Source organism: Carassius gibelio, chromosome A25 (assembly GCF_023724105.1).
Source record: "Carassius gibelio isolate Cgi1373 ecotype wild population from Czech Republic chromosome A25, carGib1.2-hapl.c, whole genome shotgun sequence".
NCBI lineage: Eukaryota > Metazoa > Chordata > Actinopteri > Cypriniformes > Cyprinidae > Carassius > Carassius gibelio.
In genome coordinates this window covers 7,936,328-7,956,939 of record NC_068395.1, presented here as the reverse complement: position 1 = coordinate 7,956,939, position 20,612 = coordinate 7,936,328, and the positions used below count along the sequence as shown (strand labels likewise).

General features: G+C 37.7%; 1 protein-coding gene across 1 annotated transcript in view; it reads right to left on the bottom strand.

The window, feature by feature from the left end:
- Positions 1-760: 760 nt before the first annotated feature.
- LOC127946950 (protein O-mannosyl-transferase TMTC3-like) overlaps positions 761-20,612 on the bottom strand; it is a 30,064-nt gene continuing 10,212 nt past the window's right edge. Inside the window, exons 6-14 of the mRNA XM_052543791.1 lie at positions 20,502-20,612; positions 16,037-16,289; positions 11,423-11,571; positions 11,222-11,342; positions 10,887-10,998; positions 7,682-7,785; positions 6,533-6,702; positions 5,685-5,911; positions 761-3,905 (exon numbers count right to left, since the gene is read on the bottom strand). The exon at positions 20,502-20,612 is cut by the window's right edge and continues 62 nt beyond it. Coding sequence (XP_052399751.1) covers positions 3,040-3,905; positions 5,685-5,911; positions 6,533-6,702; positions 7,682-7,785; positions 10,887-10,998; positions 11,222-11,342; positions 11,423-11,571; positions 16,037-16,289; positions 20,502-20,612 — 2,113 coding nt within the window. The 3' untranslated portion in view covers positions 761-3,039. The remainder of the gene's footprint in view (positions 3,906-5,684; positions 5,912-6,532; positions 6,703-7,681; positions 7,786-10,886; positions 10,999-11,221; positions 11,343-11,422; positions 11,572-16,036; positions 16,290-20,501) is intronic.

Sequence of the window (20,612 nt, the reverse complement as noted above, 5' to 3'; positions counted from 1 at the left end):
ACACTCGTCAAGGTCTTAGCCTGACCATTTTCCATGGTATATCAGTCAAACAGCTAATTTCCATTCCCCCTGGATAGGGCATGGACCGGTTCATGAATTCCCAAACCATAGACATGGCCATTTAAAATGTAATCAGGCATTACTGCTACAAAAGAGCCATTGAGCCTTTAATCCAATAATATAAATCGTGCTCTCACATGGACTAAAGGCATAATCATATTAAACATCTTGTGTGATCAAATGTCAATGTGATGACAATCTTGTTTCTTGAACTGGGAGCTCTGCAGATCATTTAAAGCTCAAAGTTCCTGTGTGTAGTCTCTTTGGCCTGCCAGATACTGCGTATAATTAAGTTTGTATAACAAATCCTAGTTATGAGCACTTCCACTCTTAGCATAAGCCTATTTAAAAAATAAAAAAAAATCTGGCAGCTTGGTTTAATGGGTTACACAAAGATTTGTTAATTACCAAGATTAATATCATGCCAAATTGTTTAACAAATACAACAAAGTACCACTTGTTTGCAGCGCGCTTCATTACGCATATATCACATTACATCAATCGCTATTGCAACACAAGCTCAAGGCTGAAACCTGAGGACAAGAAAAATGACACATGGCAGCACGCGAGTCAGGCGTGAGTAAGTAATCTTGGACCATGTGGATTTTTGCAGATATAAAATTTATCATGTCTCAGTGCTGTAGACTCAAAGCTTGTTTGCAATCACTAAAATGCATAAAAAAGTGGCATTTATGAGACATTTGTGATTTAAGTCATTTTTATTGAAAAACCTTAGGTCCCGCCACCCCTTATAAGACAAAACATTAGTCCAAATAAAAAAGTAAATACCATAAATCAAAGATGTAGAAAATTGGATTTAGGGTGAAGCACAGCAAGAGTAAACATGAGAGAAAAGAGTCCTAAAACATTAAGATTCAAGCTGAGCTGAGGAAAACTTTTAATATGACATATCACATAAAGCTGAATGAGAGCTGAAATGAAACAAACCTGTTAGAAAGAGGTAACTCCCAATACTAATACTCCCAAGATTAATATGATACAGCCATATAAATCTGTCCTTAACTATCAAACTGCCTACTTGTATATATATATATATATATATATATATATATATAAAACATGAGTCCTCTACTTAATCAGATAAAGGCGACAGTTTTGCTACTTAAAGTGGCTTTATTAAAAATTAACAAAATAACATTTGTTCCTCACATTAATGTTACTATGCTAAATGCATGTTGTTGAATGTATGGAAATGCACTCCCACAGGCATTAAGGATTCTGCCTCTCAGGTACCATTTTTCCTGTTAAGATCAAGGTCAGAGACAAAGGAAGATATTTCAGGGCCTGCCTTCAAAGACAGTGAAACGGTGACCGCATTCCATCGAGAACATATTGTTGTTTCGGCTTCTCAGGAAATAATACACCAAACTTAACTGTAAGCGCAACATGAATATTTGAATATGAATATCTGAAGCACATTAAAATACAGAAGTAACACATGGGTGTATAAACTTTGCATAGGAAATGAATGATTAATTCTTTCCACAAACAAAATCTAAAAGAACACACAAAGAATGATGCCCTACGCTGTGATGTTCACCATATTAAATGGCCAGTTCACCCAAAAATGACAATTCTGTCATCAGTTACCCCATGACACTCCAAACACACAAACTTTTTTTATTAAGAACTGTGTTGTCCATTCCTGACAAAGCAATCATAATAATCTAGAGTAAAAAAAAAAAGCACCATTGTAGTTTTATGGTCCATATGCGCCATATTTGACTTTTGAAGTCATATGGTAACTGCATGAGAAAAACCCCAACATGAAAGTCCCCAGGAAGTTGTTAACTGCTGCAAATGGATTGCAGAATCAGTGAATCATACTTATTCAAAAAACGAAAAGATAATTGAAAAGATCAGGTCATAATAACAAGCAGTTGGTAAGCTTAAGTCAAGATTTTCAATGAGTAACAACTTAAATTAGATTCTGTTATTCGAACAAAGCTATCATGTAGCACAGAAGTCATATGACACTTCTGCATCATGCATAACAGTGCATTATTATAATTTAGGTTTTAAATGACATGAGGGTAAATAAATGATGACAGATGTGTAGTTTTTGGTGAATTATTCCTTTAAGGTTACAAAAGCTTTTTCTGCTCATAGGCTGATTATAATGTTATGGTAAGATCTTTGTGGGGAGAACAAGAAACAGAGTGAAAAGCCACGAAAAAGAAAAGAAAAACTCCAAAGAAAAAGCATGAAAAAGAAAAAGGTCTGTGAAATCAGCAAGAACCTAAGTGGTATGTAAGCCATACAGAAATATCCCAGAAGCCTAAAAAAAACCCTGACCTTCTTTCAGAATGAGATTATGGTCAGAGGATATAATTAAACCCTGGCACCATTTGGTGTCAAAACTTTAAAAGACAACAACAGCAAAAATGACACGTGAAAAAAGCAGCAGAGAATCGGAGGAAGTGCAGTGATGTCATGCAAAGAGGGAGAGGGGTCTGCTGAACTAAATTACCACAGCCATGCGACGGACCACCCAGAGGCCCTCTTATAAAATGGTCTGGATGATATTATCAATATTTTATTTTGTGATTATGAGTAATACTTGCCAGTGGTATGGTAAATTAAAACACATATAAGTGACAAAAACTAATCCAGTGACTCAAATGTAGACAATCATAAATAAACGATATGGTAAAATGGGATAATTTTTTAAAGTAGGGATAAAAAAAAAAAAAGTACCTAATTTTGTGCTTTTTCAGCGCATGTTGTGTGTGTACATCTGGTTTCCCTTTTCAGCTGAACAGCTTTACATAATTAAAGCTGTGGTAAAAGGAGGTAAAGCACACAATATATAAAGGACAAAACAATCAAATAAAAGCACCACAACACATGCATAATCGAGGGCTCAATTTAAAAAAAAAAACAGGAGTCTCATTCTTGCACTTTAACTAGTTATATATATATAAATATATATAATAGTGTAGTGGTTGATCAACAAGGCTAATCGCTGCTTAATATGCGTTCAATCTCCTCCAGTCTCTTCAAGGCTGCCGCCCTTTTCTTTTCTATATCTTTAATCTCTTTTGTGGATTTACTCTTAGTCTGCTTGTCAGGTTGGCCTGCATCCAGCTTCTTTGATTGGCCGTGGCCCTGATTGCTGACGTTTTCTTTGGGGGAGGATTTCCTTAAATTCTTCTCTTTCCTGGCCCCCTCCCCTGCTCCTGAGGCAACTCCCTGCCCTTCCACCTCCTCCTGTTTGTCCTGTGGTTGTTGCTCTAGCTGTTTTTCTGATGCACCACCACCCTCTGTCGGTGCAATCGGCTGGCCCGCGGCGCTCATGGCGGCCATTTTGTTGCGTACAATGGCGAGGTGTCGTCGGATGTACTCTTCCTGCGGGGCCATAGCGAGCGTTTCCACCAGACAGTGCTCGGCACGCTGGAGCTCCCGTTCTTCAAAGTACACCACGCAGAGGTTATGCTTGGCCTGCACGTTGCTGGGGTCCATGTTCAAAATGCGTTCAAAACAGGCCTTGGCACCACGTGTATCCTTGCGGTGGTTCATGAGGATGTCTCCCTTGAGGATCAGGCCTTTGACGTGCTCCGGGTGGTACCGCAGTAGCTCATCAAGCACCGGGAGAGCATCCAGTTCACGTTGCGACTGAGAGTAGAGCAGGGCCAAGTTAAACAAAGCGCTACGGAAGCCGGGTTGCAGTCGAATGGCCTCCCGCATCCAGCGCTCAGCCTCTTCATTCTCATTAGCATCCATTGCCAACATGCCCAGGTTGAAGTAACCATTTGCATCATTCGGCTCTTCTTTCACATAGGTTAAAAAGCGACGGTTTGCCTCTGGCCGAAATTTTGCCTCGCCTGTAAAAGAAGACCATTTAATTTACAATTAAATTAATTCAAAAACGAACAAAGTGCTAAATAATTAAGGAGAATACAGATTGTCCTCATTTAATGATCTTGATCCATCCTAAGTTTCTTTTTCTAAATGGAGCACAAAAGTAATTCTTAACACATTGTAAAAACATTTCCACACAAATAAAGTGAATGTTTATTCCCCCCATTTAATATTAGTATTGTAATAAAGCAACCCTTCCAAAAATCAAATGGCAAGAGAGTAGTATAACCAGATGTCCTTGGTGCTGTAAATGTTTTGAGCAACTAAAGTCAACTAAATTGAAATACTGCATATTCACATATATAGGTTATTTAAGTGAAGTTAACCCACATTAATTATTTTTATGCATTTAGTCATAATAAATTAAGGTCTTGTCCAAATGATAGAGCTTTTGTTTTGTTTTCTTTTGAGTAATATGCCCAATAGCCTGATACTGCTATCTCTAGTATTTTGGCTCGGTTATTTTGGCTTTGAACCAAGATCTACGTTGTTCACCATCATATGTTGCAACGATAGGGTCAGAAGGAGGGTAAGAAATGTCGGTCAGCTTTTTATCATCCCCTCAGAATAACTACTGTAGGCCAAAAGTGGGGAAACTGTGGAAAGCAGGTTACATTTAAAACAAATTAGCTATTATTTGAAAACCAAGTGCAGATGCGGATGGGCACAACTACAAAACCGGATGAAAGAAAAACTGTGAATTGAGAGTGAAATGCCTCTCGGTCACATGAGTCAACAACAGTTTGTACAACAGGGCTAAAACCATGTGCAAATAAAGCCGTTGTATTCGAAGTATTTACATTGCAGCAGCGTAGGTGTGCTAATCTCAGAAAAATGACAAACTATTGACTCACTCGAACTGTAAGAATCTATCAGTCTTTCCTGCTGTTCTAAGCTACAAATGACAAAATGGCATAAAACTCAAAGTTAGGGTCAATGAGTCACATTCAATTTAAAGTATTGCTTTTGGATCAAACGCTAACACTCTTATGCATGAGAACATGTCCGAGTTAGGTGAGAGGTTGCTGCCTTACCTTGATGTGAAACACAAAAAATCCATAGGTTAATAACTTGACTTACGCTCCTGATGTCTAACTTCATGTGAATCAAATATTAACTAGCAGACTGTTGCTTTCACAGAGGTAACAGAATACCTCAGCGTTTCTTGTAATGGACCCAAAGTTTTTTGAAGATCAAGTCAGGAAAATCAATTAATTAGGGAGTGCATTTTTCAACTTTATTTCCTCAAAACCTACCGAGCTGCATACACAGGTGGTTCGGGATTTTGTGTCATCAATGTCACACCTCTGATACAAACGCTATTCCAAAAGTGATGTCTCATAGCCAAAGCTGAAGATATCATAGTATGCATATTTCACATGGAAGGCAACCAAAGACTTCAAGATAGTGGATGAAGCGATGTTGAATGTTGCCTATAAATATTATAATAAACGTAATGTGTTAAGGGTATCAATGAAAAACTGCTCAGTCTACTTAAAATGTATTACTTGTCCTGATATTTCTATCTTTGCATTTTATATACAGCTTAGTCGCATGCTAACAAAGTCCTGAAAAGTATGTTTTTGAATATTCCACCTTTAGCTTAGCAACGTGCTAACAACAACCTCCACCGGAATCAACTTCGAGTTGATTGTCTGCTTACCACAAAATATAGGTAGCTCACTAAGTTTTGTGACAGATCTAATTTAATTTCTTGGTTTAAATGGCCACTGCCCACTCACCTGACTCTTGCATGAGAAGCGCCGAGTTGAACAGTGCTAGTTTGTGCCGTGGATTCAGGTCCAGCGCACGATTAAAGTTTCTCAGAGCCTCCGAGGGGTCCTTCATCTCTATATTGACAATTGCCAGATTGTACCACAGGTCTGCATTGGTATGGTCCAGTTCCAGCGCTCGTAGGTAGGCATCCTTTGCCTCACTGGGCTTGTTCATTTTCAGCAAAAGCTCCCCTCTGATTTTTAAAAGAAACAAAGACATTTTTGGAATACCTTTTACAGGACATCTCGGAAATCATTTGTACAACAAGAAAGATCAGTTTCTTTAAACTATATTTTCTTGGCAAATATTTTGAGTAATACATTTTTCACAGTGTGGCTAAGAGAAGTTCTGACATTAATAAGAACCAAGGCAATCCAGTAAATCTACTTTCAAAAGCTTATCTGATCAACATTTCATTAACAGGATGAGACATGTAGAAAGAAATCACAAAGTGTGAAAGCCAAGTAAATTTTCACTTGATGCAAAATTTAACAAAAACAGCAAACACCCAGACACTCTCTTACTATGGCATACGATATCTAGGAGAAATATTTTCTTATGGATAGCAAAAAAAGAAAAAGTCCAGGATGGGTGTGAAGTTGTAAGACACGGGTGCTCAAGTCTTTGACAAAATTGTATCTCTTGAACATCATCCAGTGTATACATGCAAAAAAAAAACAAATAACATGACTCTCAATAACCTCATAAAAGCCAAAATACTGTCTGAACTACAACTCGTTTCATTTGGCCATGTCAATAAGCATGAAAGTATACAAACACATTTTTGACCCTGTCAGCATGATTGGAGACTTGCCGACTGATGTAGGCTTGCTTGAAGTCCGGTCTCATGCTGATGGCCTGTCTATAGAGTTGGTCAGCTTCCTCCAGGCGGGAGTCATTTGCCCGAATTAGGTTTGCCAGGTTAATGTAGACGTTCAGATGGTTGGGGGCCACACGGGTTGCATACTTCTTCCCTGGAATAATCTGGCATTATGTTTTGGAAAGGTCAGCCAAGGTTTTAAGCATTTACATTTGACACTAAGTATAACAATAATATATTCAGTATGGTCTTTCTGTACATTCCAACTTGAAATATAAAACCATGTGAAATTACAGGCCATAAGTTCAGTTTAAAAAAAGTCAAGCAAAAAAATGAAAAAAAATTTAAATAGCCAATATGCCTTAGGTACAAAACCGGTATGAACCATTGTTTGCTACTTTTAGGGGGCATTCACTTTCTAGAGATAATCTGATTGGAGTAAAATCTGTGTAGTGCAGGATGAGTCATCAATATGTTTGGTCCATTTTTCCAATACAAAAACACTGTCAAATTTAAATGTGCAGACATGTTAAAAGGTTTGGGGTTAAAAGTTTCTTGTCCATCTGAATACATTAGTTTTACAGAATAACAGAGGTGCCACATAACTATTTTTACAGATGTCCAAATGAGAAACAGTTACCAACCGAATAAAGCTTTAAATGGATTTTATTTTAGTTATGGCCATTTTTTTTTTTTTACAAGAATGCAGACCTTTTAGCAGTCCCTTTGAGCAGTCCCTTTGAGCCAATAACTCACAGCCCAAAACTTCCCTTAAAATTTGATCACCTTCTTTAAAATTACAGATGAGTTTGTTAGGCTTTGTAAAATTCAGGCAGTGATAGTTTATCTTGAGATAACATAGGATGTTGTTTTGTGCTGTGCAAAACAATGGCAGTGAAAAATTTTAAATTGTTGCATTTGGCTCAGGGGAATGCAGTAGGAGAGGAGAACAGGAAAGGAGGCAACAAGTTTTCTTATGCTGAACTGCAAATCATATTTGAACTGCATTGATCTACCAATAAACAAAAGACTGTTTAAAAGATCATAACAGTTGGGTTATGAAAGTATTCTATTGTTCATATCAAAGTTTGTTGACAAGCTAAACAAAATCTCTCTTTTTTTCTGATGAAAAAAATGTCATACCTGTGGCATAAGGGATTTCGCAATTAGATATGCCTCCTCTGCCTCTCTGGACCGGTTTAGGTTTTTGTAGGTCCTCCCAACGTTCATGTGGGCCCCAATGTCATCTTAGAAGAGGACATAGTGTTTAGTATAGAGTCATAAATCAAGAAAATAGCAAAGACTAAACCTCAAAGAAAGAGTAGATAGTGGAATATGAATCATACGGCTTGACTGCAACAAATAATAACCGTAACAGGCAGCTGACGAGTTTTAATACACAGTTGGGATGAGAACAGGCGGGAAAGACTGGGAAAAGGAAAAGCACCTCCTGTGAAAAGTGCTCCCTTGACAACCTTTTCCAGCCATGTGGCCCGTGTAACATCAAACAACAGAGAGCTAACCAACAGCATCGGTAGATTTTGATGTGTACAATTGATAATGCTACCAGCATCTTCTAAGAAATGCCTGACCACATTCAAGCGGAACAGAGTTTATGTAATGGGAAGCAAACTGATGCGAATAGATAGCCTGCCCAGGATTTCATCATTCATTAATGTGCTTAAAAAAGTTAACATGGGAAAACTAATCTTGAGTGGTGGATCTCTCAAGTCACGTTAGCTCAATAAACCAACATAACTTAAAGGAACACTACACTATTTTAAAAAAATAGGCCCCCGTAGAGTTAAACAGTTGTGTTTTACCATTTTTTAATTGAATCCATTCAGCCGATCTCTAGGTCTGGAGGTAGCACTTTTAGCTTAGCTTAGCATAGATCATTGAATCAGATTAGACCATTAGCATCTCTCTCAAAAACTATCAAATCGTTTCTATATTTTTCTTATTTAAAATTTGACTCTTTTGTAGTTACATTGTGTATTAAAGGGTTAGTTCACCGGAAAATGATCGTTTCTGTCAGACGTGTCCGATTCGAGAACAGAGGAGCTGATCATACTGCGCATGTGCGATTCAGCGTGAAGCAGACTGACACACAGAGCATCTGAACCAAACTGATTGTTTTGGTGATTGATTCTGAACTGATTCTGTGCTAATGTTATGATCCCAGGTAAACCGAAGGTTTGAATCAAGGGCAATCATTGCAAATGAAGGGTCGGTCATTAGGTCAAGTGCAAAAGAACTGATGAAGCGTTTTCTTCAACCGGTTTATTGAATCGAACTGTCCAAAAGAACTACTGGTGATCCGAAAACCGATGCAACTGGTTGTTGACTTGAGAACGAGTCAATCTTTTGTTCGTTATCTGGCTCATCTTCAGTTCTCTCTTCACAGCAGTTCAGTCAGTGTACTGTTTGAGTACATGAATTACTCCGGGATATTGGTTTGTTTGAACTCAGAGGGAGTGTCAGCCACATTAACAACTTAAGTCATTGCGGATTAATGCTTATTGGAGATGTGAACAGTTTTAAACAATTCTGTTCGATTTGGTGAACTGGTTCAAGAAGTTCCGGTTACATCGAATGAATCGTTCTTGAACCGGATATCACTACACTGTTGAGTTTTGAACTCTCTCACAACAGACATGGAAGAGAAGACAATGATGAATAAAGTCGTAGTTTTTGCTATTTTTGGACCACAATTTATTTTCGATGCTTCAAAAAATTCTAAGTGACCCTTTGATGTCACATGGACTACTTTGATGATGTTTTTCTTACTTTTCTGGACATGGACAGTATACCGTACACACAGTTTCAATGGAGGGACTAAGAGCTCTCGGACTAAATCTAAAATATCTTAAACTGTGTCCCGAAGATGATCGGAGGTCTTAAGGGTTTGGAACGACATGAGGGTGAGTTATTAATGACATAATTTTCATTTTTCGGTTAACTAACCCTTTAAGACAAAAGGAAAATGAAAAGTTGCTATATTATAGGCTGATATGGCTTTCTGTTCTTATTCTAGGAACTATACTCTCATTCTGGCGTAATAATCAAGGAACTTTGCTGCCATACCATGGGTGCAGCAGGGGGCAGTGATATTACACAGCACCTGAAAAATAGTCCCAAGCAACTCTGCTATTGCTGCAACTACGCTATAGCTGCAACTACACAAAGTTCCTTGAATATTACACCGGAATGAGAGTATATTTCTTAGTCTTATCAGCCTACAAAATCGCAACTTTTCATTTTCCGTCGTTCATAGTACACGATGTAACTACAGAAGAGTCAAGTTTTAAATAGGAAAAATATAGAAAATATTTGGTCATTTTTGAGGGAGATGCTAACAGTCTAATCAGATTCAATGATCTATGCTAAGCTAAGCTAAAAGAGCTACCGCAAAACCCAGAAATCAGCTGAATGGATTCAAGAACGGTAAGACTCAACTGTTTAACTCTAGGGGAGTTGGAAAATGAGCCTTTTTTTTTTTTAAATAGTGGAGTGTTCCTTTAACTAATTAAAGTCAATAGTCTAATGACTTTGGCAGCCACAGTCGTCTTCCTCACAGGTAGCTTGACACACACCAAATCCTTAAATCGACATATTCTCAAGACACTAAACTGTGAAAATATTTTTATTTACACCAATGTTTTCATACAATACTTCATAAACTACTTATTTTTAGATTATATACAATTTGAAATTGTCTTTACCAACATGCCTCAAAACTTATAATAATAAGGGAGAATTTCCCACACCTCACTAAAACAACATCACCAATGGAGAGTTTTGTTTAAAATAACTCCATGTCAACTTCCGCTGCCAATATTTTTGAAAAAACTGATGGAAATATTACAAATGGAAGACTTTTTAATATTTTGTGTCTGTGGAAAACAATGTGGTGAAGAATCATTCCCATGGACATTCTATCATTTATCATTTAGCACATTTGCCTAAAATGACTCTATAGAAACAACTTCAAGTCCACATAAATTTAGATTGGCCTCATTTACTTTCTTAATATTGTTATTGCGAATGATTCATTGGTGCTAAAGTTTGTTTCCATAATCTTTAATTAAAATGTAACAACTTTCTCTTCGTCTGACACAACTTTCCTTTTTGCTGATGGACACACAAACTATTGGATAATATAATGTTTTTTGTGGGGTGTCCGGGGAAGCAGTTTCAGCACCCTTTCCAATAAATTCCCAATTTAAATTTTTTTTCTCATTGAATAACCTGTTTTATGCATAAATATGCAAGCAAAAATGTTTGTTTATTTTAAAGATGCTATAGGGAAAACTTAAAGAGATTTAAATCTAAAAGAGTCAATTACCTGGTTGCACTCTTGTGGCCTGAAGGAAGTATCTTAAAGCTCTCTCATAGCTGTTCTGATTCTCCAAAGCATGTCCGACATTGTTCCAGAGTTTTGCATTGTTCCTATTGACCTGGAGGAAAACAATTTTGAAATGTTTCAAGCCAGGCTGACATTACAAATCATATTTCCCAGACATCATTTCATTGTACTCTTGTTAAGTGTGGATACGTCATTTGATATAAGGCTGGATTTCTTCAATGTAATGATCTCAAAACACAAGCATAAAATATGTATGAGCCTGTGGCCAGATGTGCATCTATAAATGAATAATGTGTCCTTGGACATGTTCATACTTTCAGTGCAGATGTAAAAAGCGTGTATTCAGACTCCCAGTCCCAGTTTCTGTTGAAAGTCTTCACGGCGTGTGTTGTTAGAAGAACTCCCATGAGCAACCAAGACATTTTCTTTAAGCCTCTGGATAATGTCACAGAAAAGGGAGTGAGTCTCTGAACAAGTCATTTAAAGGGAAGAACATTTGTTTAGAGGAAGTTTACCCTCTTTGGGACAGAAGTTTGAATCCATGAGCTACCAAAACGCAAAATCCCATGCTGGGCACGTAAAGGACCCTTTCAGCCACAACAAAGCCCACAGGGAAAAACAGGTTGGATGCAGGGATAAAAGGAAGGACGATCAGTGAGAGTGCCTAAAGGACACAAAAAGACAGGAGAAATAATAAATATTTATTTTAAACAAATAATTAAATCCAAAAAATTAAACTGAGAAATATAAAAAAATAAACTACATACATATTTTCTTGCTTTAAAAGAAAGTGCATTAATCAGATAATGAAAAGTGTAGTTTTCCACACAGAACAAAATACTTTCACAACAGTGAATAAACTCTAAAATAAATAAAATCTAAAAGCACAGTTCGTATCTCAGATGCCTGAGACATTTGTCATGTTATTTACATAACTTCCTTTTGATCTTCAGCAATAACACAGTAAATTACTTGGGATGTTTGAGCTCATGACCAGTGGTCCGTTCTCTAGGAGAATGCATCATAGTGAAGGAATAATGGAGGGTAAAAAGGAGAAAAATCGTTTCTTTCATCTGTGGAGCAGACACAGTCCTTGGACCCTTATGTGAAAATAAAAATCACTGCCCAATCAGAATTAATGAAATTTTCACTCGCTCTTTGAAATCTAATGAAAGGAAGTAGAAAAAACAGTTTCTCTGGCAATCCAATTGGGGATTTGTCTAATTGGCAACCCTGAGTGGGCACAAAAACTGCCTGGTAAACCAAGGAATTCCATAAGCAAAAAATCTTGCATTTAAATGTTCTCATTGTTTGGTTCAGACAAGCTTGTGCAGGTCTGAATGCTAATCACTCTGGTTTCATAAAGCTTTGTCTGAAACCAAGACCATGAGTTTGATTAATCTGGAACTAAACCCAATTATACATGCTTGACCTGTAGGAAAAGTGCAAGAAAACTACAAAGCCGCATAATCACGACTGTCCGAGTAAATTTCTCTGAGTGGTAGAAATGTTCAAACAGACATGATTGATTCAACACAAATGAGAACATGTCATTGCAGTGCTCCTCCAACACGGTCCTTCTCATCAAACCCACAAGCAAACACTCCTGTCTTGCACAATGCCTGCCAGGCCACAAGATGTAAGATTGGGATTATAGGTTTTGTTTACGAAAAGCACCTTATGACAAGGTGATGGATCAAGATTTTTTGAAACGCTGAACCCCTGCGAGGGCACAGCCCTTAGACACCCTGTTTTGAAGAACAAACTAATTTTGTTTTGTCTAGCTACGGCTAATCTCACCCTTTCTAAGAGCAGAAGAGTTGCTTTTCAAAGCCCACTTGTATTTATGAGTTTGTCATCAAGTAAACCGCAGGGTGCCGTATAGAGAAGGCATTTTTAATCGTTTCATCCCGAAAAACAGGAGCATTCATCTCGCATTGTGCAGTCTTGAAAGTCAAATCACAGAAATTAGTTTTGGCAGCAGCTTCAGAGTGCGTCAAGAACCGAACTGTCATGCGTTGCTTACGCAGAGGAGGGTTTGACTGAGCCGAAAGCAGCAGTATTGGGAAGATCATATTTATCCAATTTGCCTGACGCTTCAGAGGCCAAAATCAATCTTGATGAAAGAAGTTTCTGCACAAACAAGAACTTTGTCTGCGGTTATCATAAGCTGTATGCTGCCTGCTGCTGTTTGGTTGCTTTGGAAGATGCAACACAGAAAAGAAACTCCACAGTCAAATTAGCCAAACGTTCACAACAAAAGTGTTTCCTGTTTGCTAAGAGTGAGTGTCGAGGGTCTGCGCACAGGGAATCATTAAAATAACTAACCGTGGCCAAATAAAACAGTTTCAGACCAATATCCTCACGCAGCCTGTTCTCCGTTTCATAACTACGCAGACCAGAGCAAAATGTTAATGCTCAACCCCTCCCCCTTCATCTTTACACATTGTCCTTTAATGATGATTTGTGGCCCCCCAGTCTCAAAGTACGGCCTCTGCCAACAGAGCGAGGAAGTTCACCAAACTCCATTGACAGCGCGCGGAGACGCGGATGAAGAATTTACGCCGCTGTTGCACAACAAACGAGTGGAGAGCAGAACACACAAGACAAACGGATTTCAACTGTGACATTTTGCACTCTTGCAAGCATGGAATCAGTCAGTGGGCGAACATATGTAGACATCCGAGTTGTAGTGTCAGACAATAATACGATAACGACTTGATGATGGACAGAAAAACTGTTCTTTTGGCTGTAAACTGAAAAGAAGAAAATGTTGTGTGAAATTAAACATTTAATGAACACTGTATGAAATACACATAATTGCACAAGTTCAGTAAGGGGGATATCTGTGTGTTCGGACAGATGACATTACTCATGTACCGTAAGTCGCGACACTTTCCAGGAGCTGTGTAAAAAATAATAATAATAATTTAGTCCAGATTGCATTGGACTGTGGGTTTGAAATAGCGTGAACAATCTTCAGTTGTGTTTTTAGACTTGAATTCAATTAACGCCTTGTCCAAAAATTTCCCATTTTGGGTAGTAATTACCATGTTTATAATGAAAGGTTTTGAAGCACGTGCGTGTTTAGAAATTACTTTAAGTGCTTTCTTTAACTTCCTTTTCGTTTAAACAGCCAGTCGCCTTTACGGCTTTAAGTTCCCACAGAACTGCACACAAACTGGACCAGCCTGAAAATACATTTCTTTAGAGTGAGTTTAAACAGCAACAATTATGTTGTCAGATTGTATTACTGATTTGATGTGTCTGAAACGTAATCCTGGCAAACAGGGTGAAAAATTAATTCACTCACCAAATGCATCAGTTTCTAATTGTGCATTAATTGGGCAGAAATTTTAGGAACGGCAATACAATACTTTATTTAAATGAAATAAAAACAAAGTGCTTAATTTATGAATTTAAAAAGTTAATCTATAAGACCAGTTTTAGAGATTCATGTATATAGAAACTGCTCTGCCAGTTCCCAATATAGAAAATAGCTGTGCCAAGATGGCCTTGGAGTGGAATGACGTACATTAAAGGGCCTTTAAGGGATAACCAGCAAGTTTCCAGTAAATTGCTCCAATGCTGTCATTAACTTCATTCCACTGAAGCAAATACGTCTCACATCTCCAGTTATTTCCTTTTTATTTTAATCTCACAATGATCGTCTTACCTTGAAGGGATATTCCACCCCAAAATGAAAATTTTGTCATTAATCACTTACCTCTATGTCATTCCAAACACTCAGAACACAATTTAAGATATTTTTGATGAAAACTGTGAGGCTTCTGAGTGTCCCATAGACTGCCAAGTAAAATACAGTGTCAAGGTCCAGAAAAGTATGAAAAGAATCGTCAGAATAGTCCATCTGCCATCAGTGGTTCAACCGTAACATTATGAAGCGACGAGAATACTTTTTGCATGAGAAGAAAACAAAAATAATGACTTTATCCAAAAATTTGTCTTCTTTGTCTCTTCCTACAAAACTGGGACAGTCACAAGCCTCCCGGTTTCCATCCAAAATATCTTAAATTGTGTTCCAAAGATGAACAAAGCTTTTATGTGTTTGGAACGACATGGAGGTACGTGATTAATGACAGAATTTTCATTTTGGGGTGGAGTATCCCTTTAAACTATACCATGAGGAATACTTAATTCAGCACTAGGTTTATTTGGATTCTGGCAAACCAGCTCATGCGCATAGTTCACACGGTATGGTGAAAACACCCCCTAAATTGTATCTGACAGATTTTAAATATGGCTGGGGATGATATACATTAATTCAAACCATTTTTGAATAAACTATAATAAAAACAAAATAAAAGTATCAACATCTCATTTAAAGGTTACTCCACCCAAAAATGGAAATTTTGTCATTAATCACTTATCCCCATGTCTTCCAAACACGTAAAAGATTTGTACGTTTTTGGAACACATTTTAAGATATTTTGGATGAAAACCGGTAGGCTTGAGACTGTCCCATAGACTGTAAAATAAATAAGAGTGTCAAAGTAACACTCTTATTTATAAGAAATAAGAAAGACCTCGTCAGAATAGTCCATCTGCCATCAGTGATTTAACCATAATGTTATGAAGCAACAAGAAGAAGAAAATTAGAATCACAAGTCTCTCCAAATCAGCGTAGTGCCATTTTACACCATCTGCTTACAGCTCAGATTTGCCAAAATGGCCCTACACTTATTTGAAGAAAGAGGACAGGAATTGTTGAATAAAGTTATTATTTTAGTTTTCTTCGTGTACAAAAAATATTCTCGTCACTTCATAACGTTACAGCTATATCACTGATGGCAGATGGAATATTCTGACGATGCTTTTCATACTTTCCTGGACCTTGACATTGTTATTCATTTGGCAGTCTATGGGACAGTCTCAAGCCTACCGGTTTTTATCCAAAATATCTTAAATTGTGTTCCGGAGACAAACAAAGCTTATAAGGGTTTGGAACGACATGGAGGTAAGTGAATAATGACAAAATTTTCATTTTGGGATGGAGTATCCCTTTAAGTCATGGTTACAGAAATGCATTTTAACTAAACAAAAAGTTCAAAATCACTTCTCGATACAGATATAATCAGATTTTCCATTAGCCACACCCACAAACGTACCATCATGGCGATCTTTGCAGAGCTGTGGCTGTACCAAAGGCCTTGATAAGCCAGGAGGCTCAACATGCCATAAAATAGCACTGTGGCGAGGTTGCGAGGGTCCAGCAGGCACTCCACAAGGGGGATAGTGCCCATTGTCCAGTCACAACACAACTCAGAGGGGTTGAGCAGCAGCCAGGCATTTACTGGCAGGAGGTAGTTGAAGGTCAGCTGCCTGGTCGGGGTGGAGCTGACGGCAGCTGGATTATCAAACCTGATGACAGACGGCAAAAAATTAATGAGCACTCCTCTCCATTAAGACAAACAACACTTAAAGATAGTGTGCATTTTTAAAAGGTTTTATTGATAAAAGAAATACATAGATAAGCAGAGGCAGGTTTTATGTTCCACCAAATCAATTACTCAATTAGGTAAAAAAACAACAACACTCAGTTTACTGGAGATTTATGGTTCATACTTATCAGAATAAAAATATTTTTTGAAAGGCAATATTTATAAAAATTTATTTTAGGATATATAGCTTTCATTATGTTATATTTTACTCTAAGGTTTTCAGAATGACTGGTGAGCTGCTCTAATAAGTGTTTGTCCTAGTACTGTGTTTGTGAACCATTACCCAATATCATAAATACGATCATTTCATAGGTATAAGTTCAATAGAACACAATGGTGCCTTACTACTAAAGGGAACTGAGCACTTAAATTCTTACAATTTTAAACATTATACACTATTCAGCATAGAATCAAGAATGCTTTTTCAATTCTATTTCATGAGCTCAGTTGGTAGAGCATTTGCCTTATCAAGCACAAGGTTCGGGGTTCGATTCCCTGGGAACACATGATAAATAAAACTTGATAGCCTCAATGCATTGTAAGACACTTTGGATAAAAGCGTCAAATTTAAGAAATCATTTAAAATAAAAATCACATAAAAAAAAAACTATAACAAAAAACATCAACAGCCTTGGTTGAAAGTAAAAAAAAAAAAAAAAAAGTCTTGAAATTAGAAATTGGAATTCAGTAAACGTACTGTCATTACAAATTTAATTCACTCACACTCAATTCAAACTTACACTCATGAATTGAAAAGAAGCCTATTCGTGAATTCTGAATTGTGCTGAAACCTACAACATCCTCCCATAACATGAGGTCAGAACATAATACTGCAAGATATACATTTCCTAGCAAGTAAAAAAACAACAACATTTTTTTATATTCCTTAGTGCACTAATTTACAACATTTTGTGTTGATCTAATTCAGCTCATGACCATTATTCTGCAATGCATCATGTTCCCTTTGCATGTGAAACCACAAAGAGGTTTAAAAGGATCCAAGCCACACTGAATGATAGGCATCAGGCGGCTAAAAAAGTGTTACCAAAACAATGGTGCTGCCATGTTGGCAAGAGTGATTTGTGGCAACAGGCCATTAACTCTGACTCAAGGCTCAAGAAACAAATTAAAATAAAGTGTTGTTTGAATCACAAGCATTTTAATGCTGATGGTGACTTTTACCTCATTAAACAGCACTAACTGATAATTATTCCTGACACCCATTAACAGAAAACAAAGGCACACTGATTGAATTAAAAACATTGACAGGCATTAAATTAAAGTACATTTATTCATTTGGCAGAAGATTCAGAATATACATACAAGTACACATGCTCTTTGGGATTTGAACCCATGACACTGGCACTGATCTGTCAAGCTACAACATTAAGAACTGAATGTTAAGAAAAAAGAAATTACATTTTAAGTGCAGAAAGTTGACACAGGCTTTCAGTCTTCACTATAAACACTTGCTACATTAATGTTCCTCCTTTCAGGCTTGAAGCTAAGATTTTCCAAAAATGAAATATTTCCTCTGTTTGAAATGGACACAAACAGAAGTTTATCTCTTGGCTTTCGCAGAGGTATGTGCTTTTGAGAGAGGTTTGAAGGGTGGGCGAGCCAACTGCAAGTATTAAAAACCCAATAAAAGTCTTTGCACAACCCTGTCATAAATCGAATCTCTTGGAAGGATATTTTTGTTTTGGCTGGGATATTCCAACATTATCACAATATTCCTGAATACAACACAGGGACAAAATATACTTAGAAAGTATGTTAATCCAGTCTACTATGTCTCTAGAGAGCCGAGTGATAACACTAATTCAGACGGCCGGAGACAGTCAGTGGATTATGTCTGGGGATTAGCGATCATTTCCGTGACGAATCCAAGAGGATTTTTCCCTCTGATCCCAATCATCTTCCCCGGGGATGATAATCAGGAGGAGTACGTCTAGGCATTTTTACACAGAGCTCTTGGATTCGACAAGTTGCTACATTTGTTTAATGTAGCATAAGCATAATGTAAGCATAAGTATTGGGACAGTTGGCACACAGGTCTTTCTAAGTGATCAGCTGTGTCCTGTTGCACTAATTATTCAGATATATAAAGCAGAGAATGTGCTGTATCAGTTATAGTCATTGGTTCTGCATTCTGAGACTTGCATTTGATGATGACACACAGAAACCACAACGAAGACGAAACAGCTGACACTGAGATAAATGCAAGCAATTTGGATGCTAAAAGAAAAGTGGAACTCAACAATGGGCATGGAGAAATCAACAGTTTGGAATGTCCTGAAAAAGAAAGAAACCACCAGCGACTACAGCAACCAACAACGACTTGGTCGGCTGAGAGAAACAGCAGCCGTCGATGACAGACAAATCATAAAAGCTGTGGAAAAGAACCCTAAAATATGTATCTGTAAAACCTCAGACAACCTCCAGAAAGCTGGGTTGATGGTCTGACAATCTCCTGTCCACAGAAGACTTTGACAAAGAATTACGGTCTACACTGCAAGTAGGGCTGTTCAAAAAATCTAATGCGATTTTCATGCACATCTCGTCAGTAAAAACGCTCCTTTAATTAGAAGTATTATCTCCAGCACGTGTGTTCAGATCAGGGTTGCCAGGTTTTCACAACAAATCCTGCCCTGTTGCTTCTCAAAACTAGTCCAAAACTCATCGCGATTCCAGGAGGTTCCCAAATAAAAAAAAAAAAATGCTTCCCAGGGTTAAAATATACGTTTAGTTTTTTGGCATGGTTGTCTTGGTAAAATTCGCATTTTAGGGGCTAAATATCACGTTATTGGTATTGGGATTGCTTCAAACCCCGGACATGAAAAACAACCGCAGACTTGGCAACACTGGTTCAGGTGGAGCGGCAGTTACTACACAGAGCCGTAGTCTACCGACAACTAACACAAAATCACTTTCAAAATCGACAAAGAATCTCCACCGCTTTTAAAATTGATTTTGTGTAGATTGTCAGTGAATTACGGCTCTGTGTAGTAAATGCCAACCAATGTTGCCAAGTCTGTGGTTGTTTTTGTCCGCGGGTCGAAGCGACCCCAATACAAATAACGTGATATTTAGCCCCTAAAATGCGAATTTTACCAAGGCAGCCCTAACCGCAAGATGCAAACCTCTGATCAGTAGCAAAGGTGAGTCAATAGAGTCTTGGAACAGATTTATAGATTTAAGTGATGAGAAAGCAAAAGTGTGGAGAAAAAGAAACGAACTACAAATAATCTAAAGCATATAACCTCATCTGTGAAGTATGGAGGTGGTGTCATGGTGTGGGCATGCATGGCTGCTCTGGAACAGGCTCTCTCAACTTTATTAATGACTTAATGAATGACAGTGATAGCAGAATGAATGCAGAAGTGTACAAAAACATCTTGGCTACCAGTGTTAAAGAAAACGGCAAAAGACTAATCAGAAAGTGCTTCATATTGCAACAGGACAATGACCCAAAACACCCTGACAGCTTAGTCAAAGTGTTTATCAGGGCAAAGAAATGGAAGGACTTAGATTGACCGAATCGGTCTCCAGATTTAAATCCAATTGAACATGAATTTCTCCAGCTAAAGAGGAGACTAAAGACTCACCAAATTAAGCAACAGTTGAAAATGGCTGTATTAAAGGCTGGTGAAAACCTTTCAAAGGATCCAACCAAGAGTTTGGTTATGACTATGGGTGGTCTCACTGCTGTGAGGGGATTCACAACTAAACATTTAGCTTTTAAACTTATACATTTGCTTCAACTGTTCCAATATTTGTGCTCACATAATATTAAGGAATGAAACTCTAAAAGTGCTCTCTTTTTTATTAGGTAAAACGTGTGTTGAGACAGCTTATTAGTAAAATGTGACATTCTGTAGTTTTGTCTCATATTCATCTTTTAATCATATTTGCAGATGTCTTGACTCCACAGCAAAAAAAGCAATTTTGTCTTTACTGTTCCAATACGTATGGAGGGCACTGTATATACACACACACACATATATACTTTTTTTTGTGGCGCCAAAGACAATCCTTTCAAAACATGAAAAACTTAGCAACCCCCAACATAAAGAGTAGTGTTTGTTTATTGGCTATTCTACAGTGACTGCATGAATAATTGTGATCTCACCTGGTGAACACTGGTAACTGGGACTGAATGACCTGCACCCTGACGATGACCAGCAGAAGTGTGCTGATGATCAGGACGATGAGCTTCAGCAAGGTCTGGAGGACAGCGTAG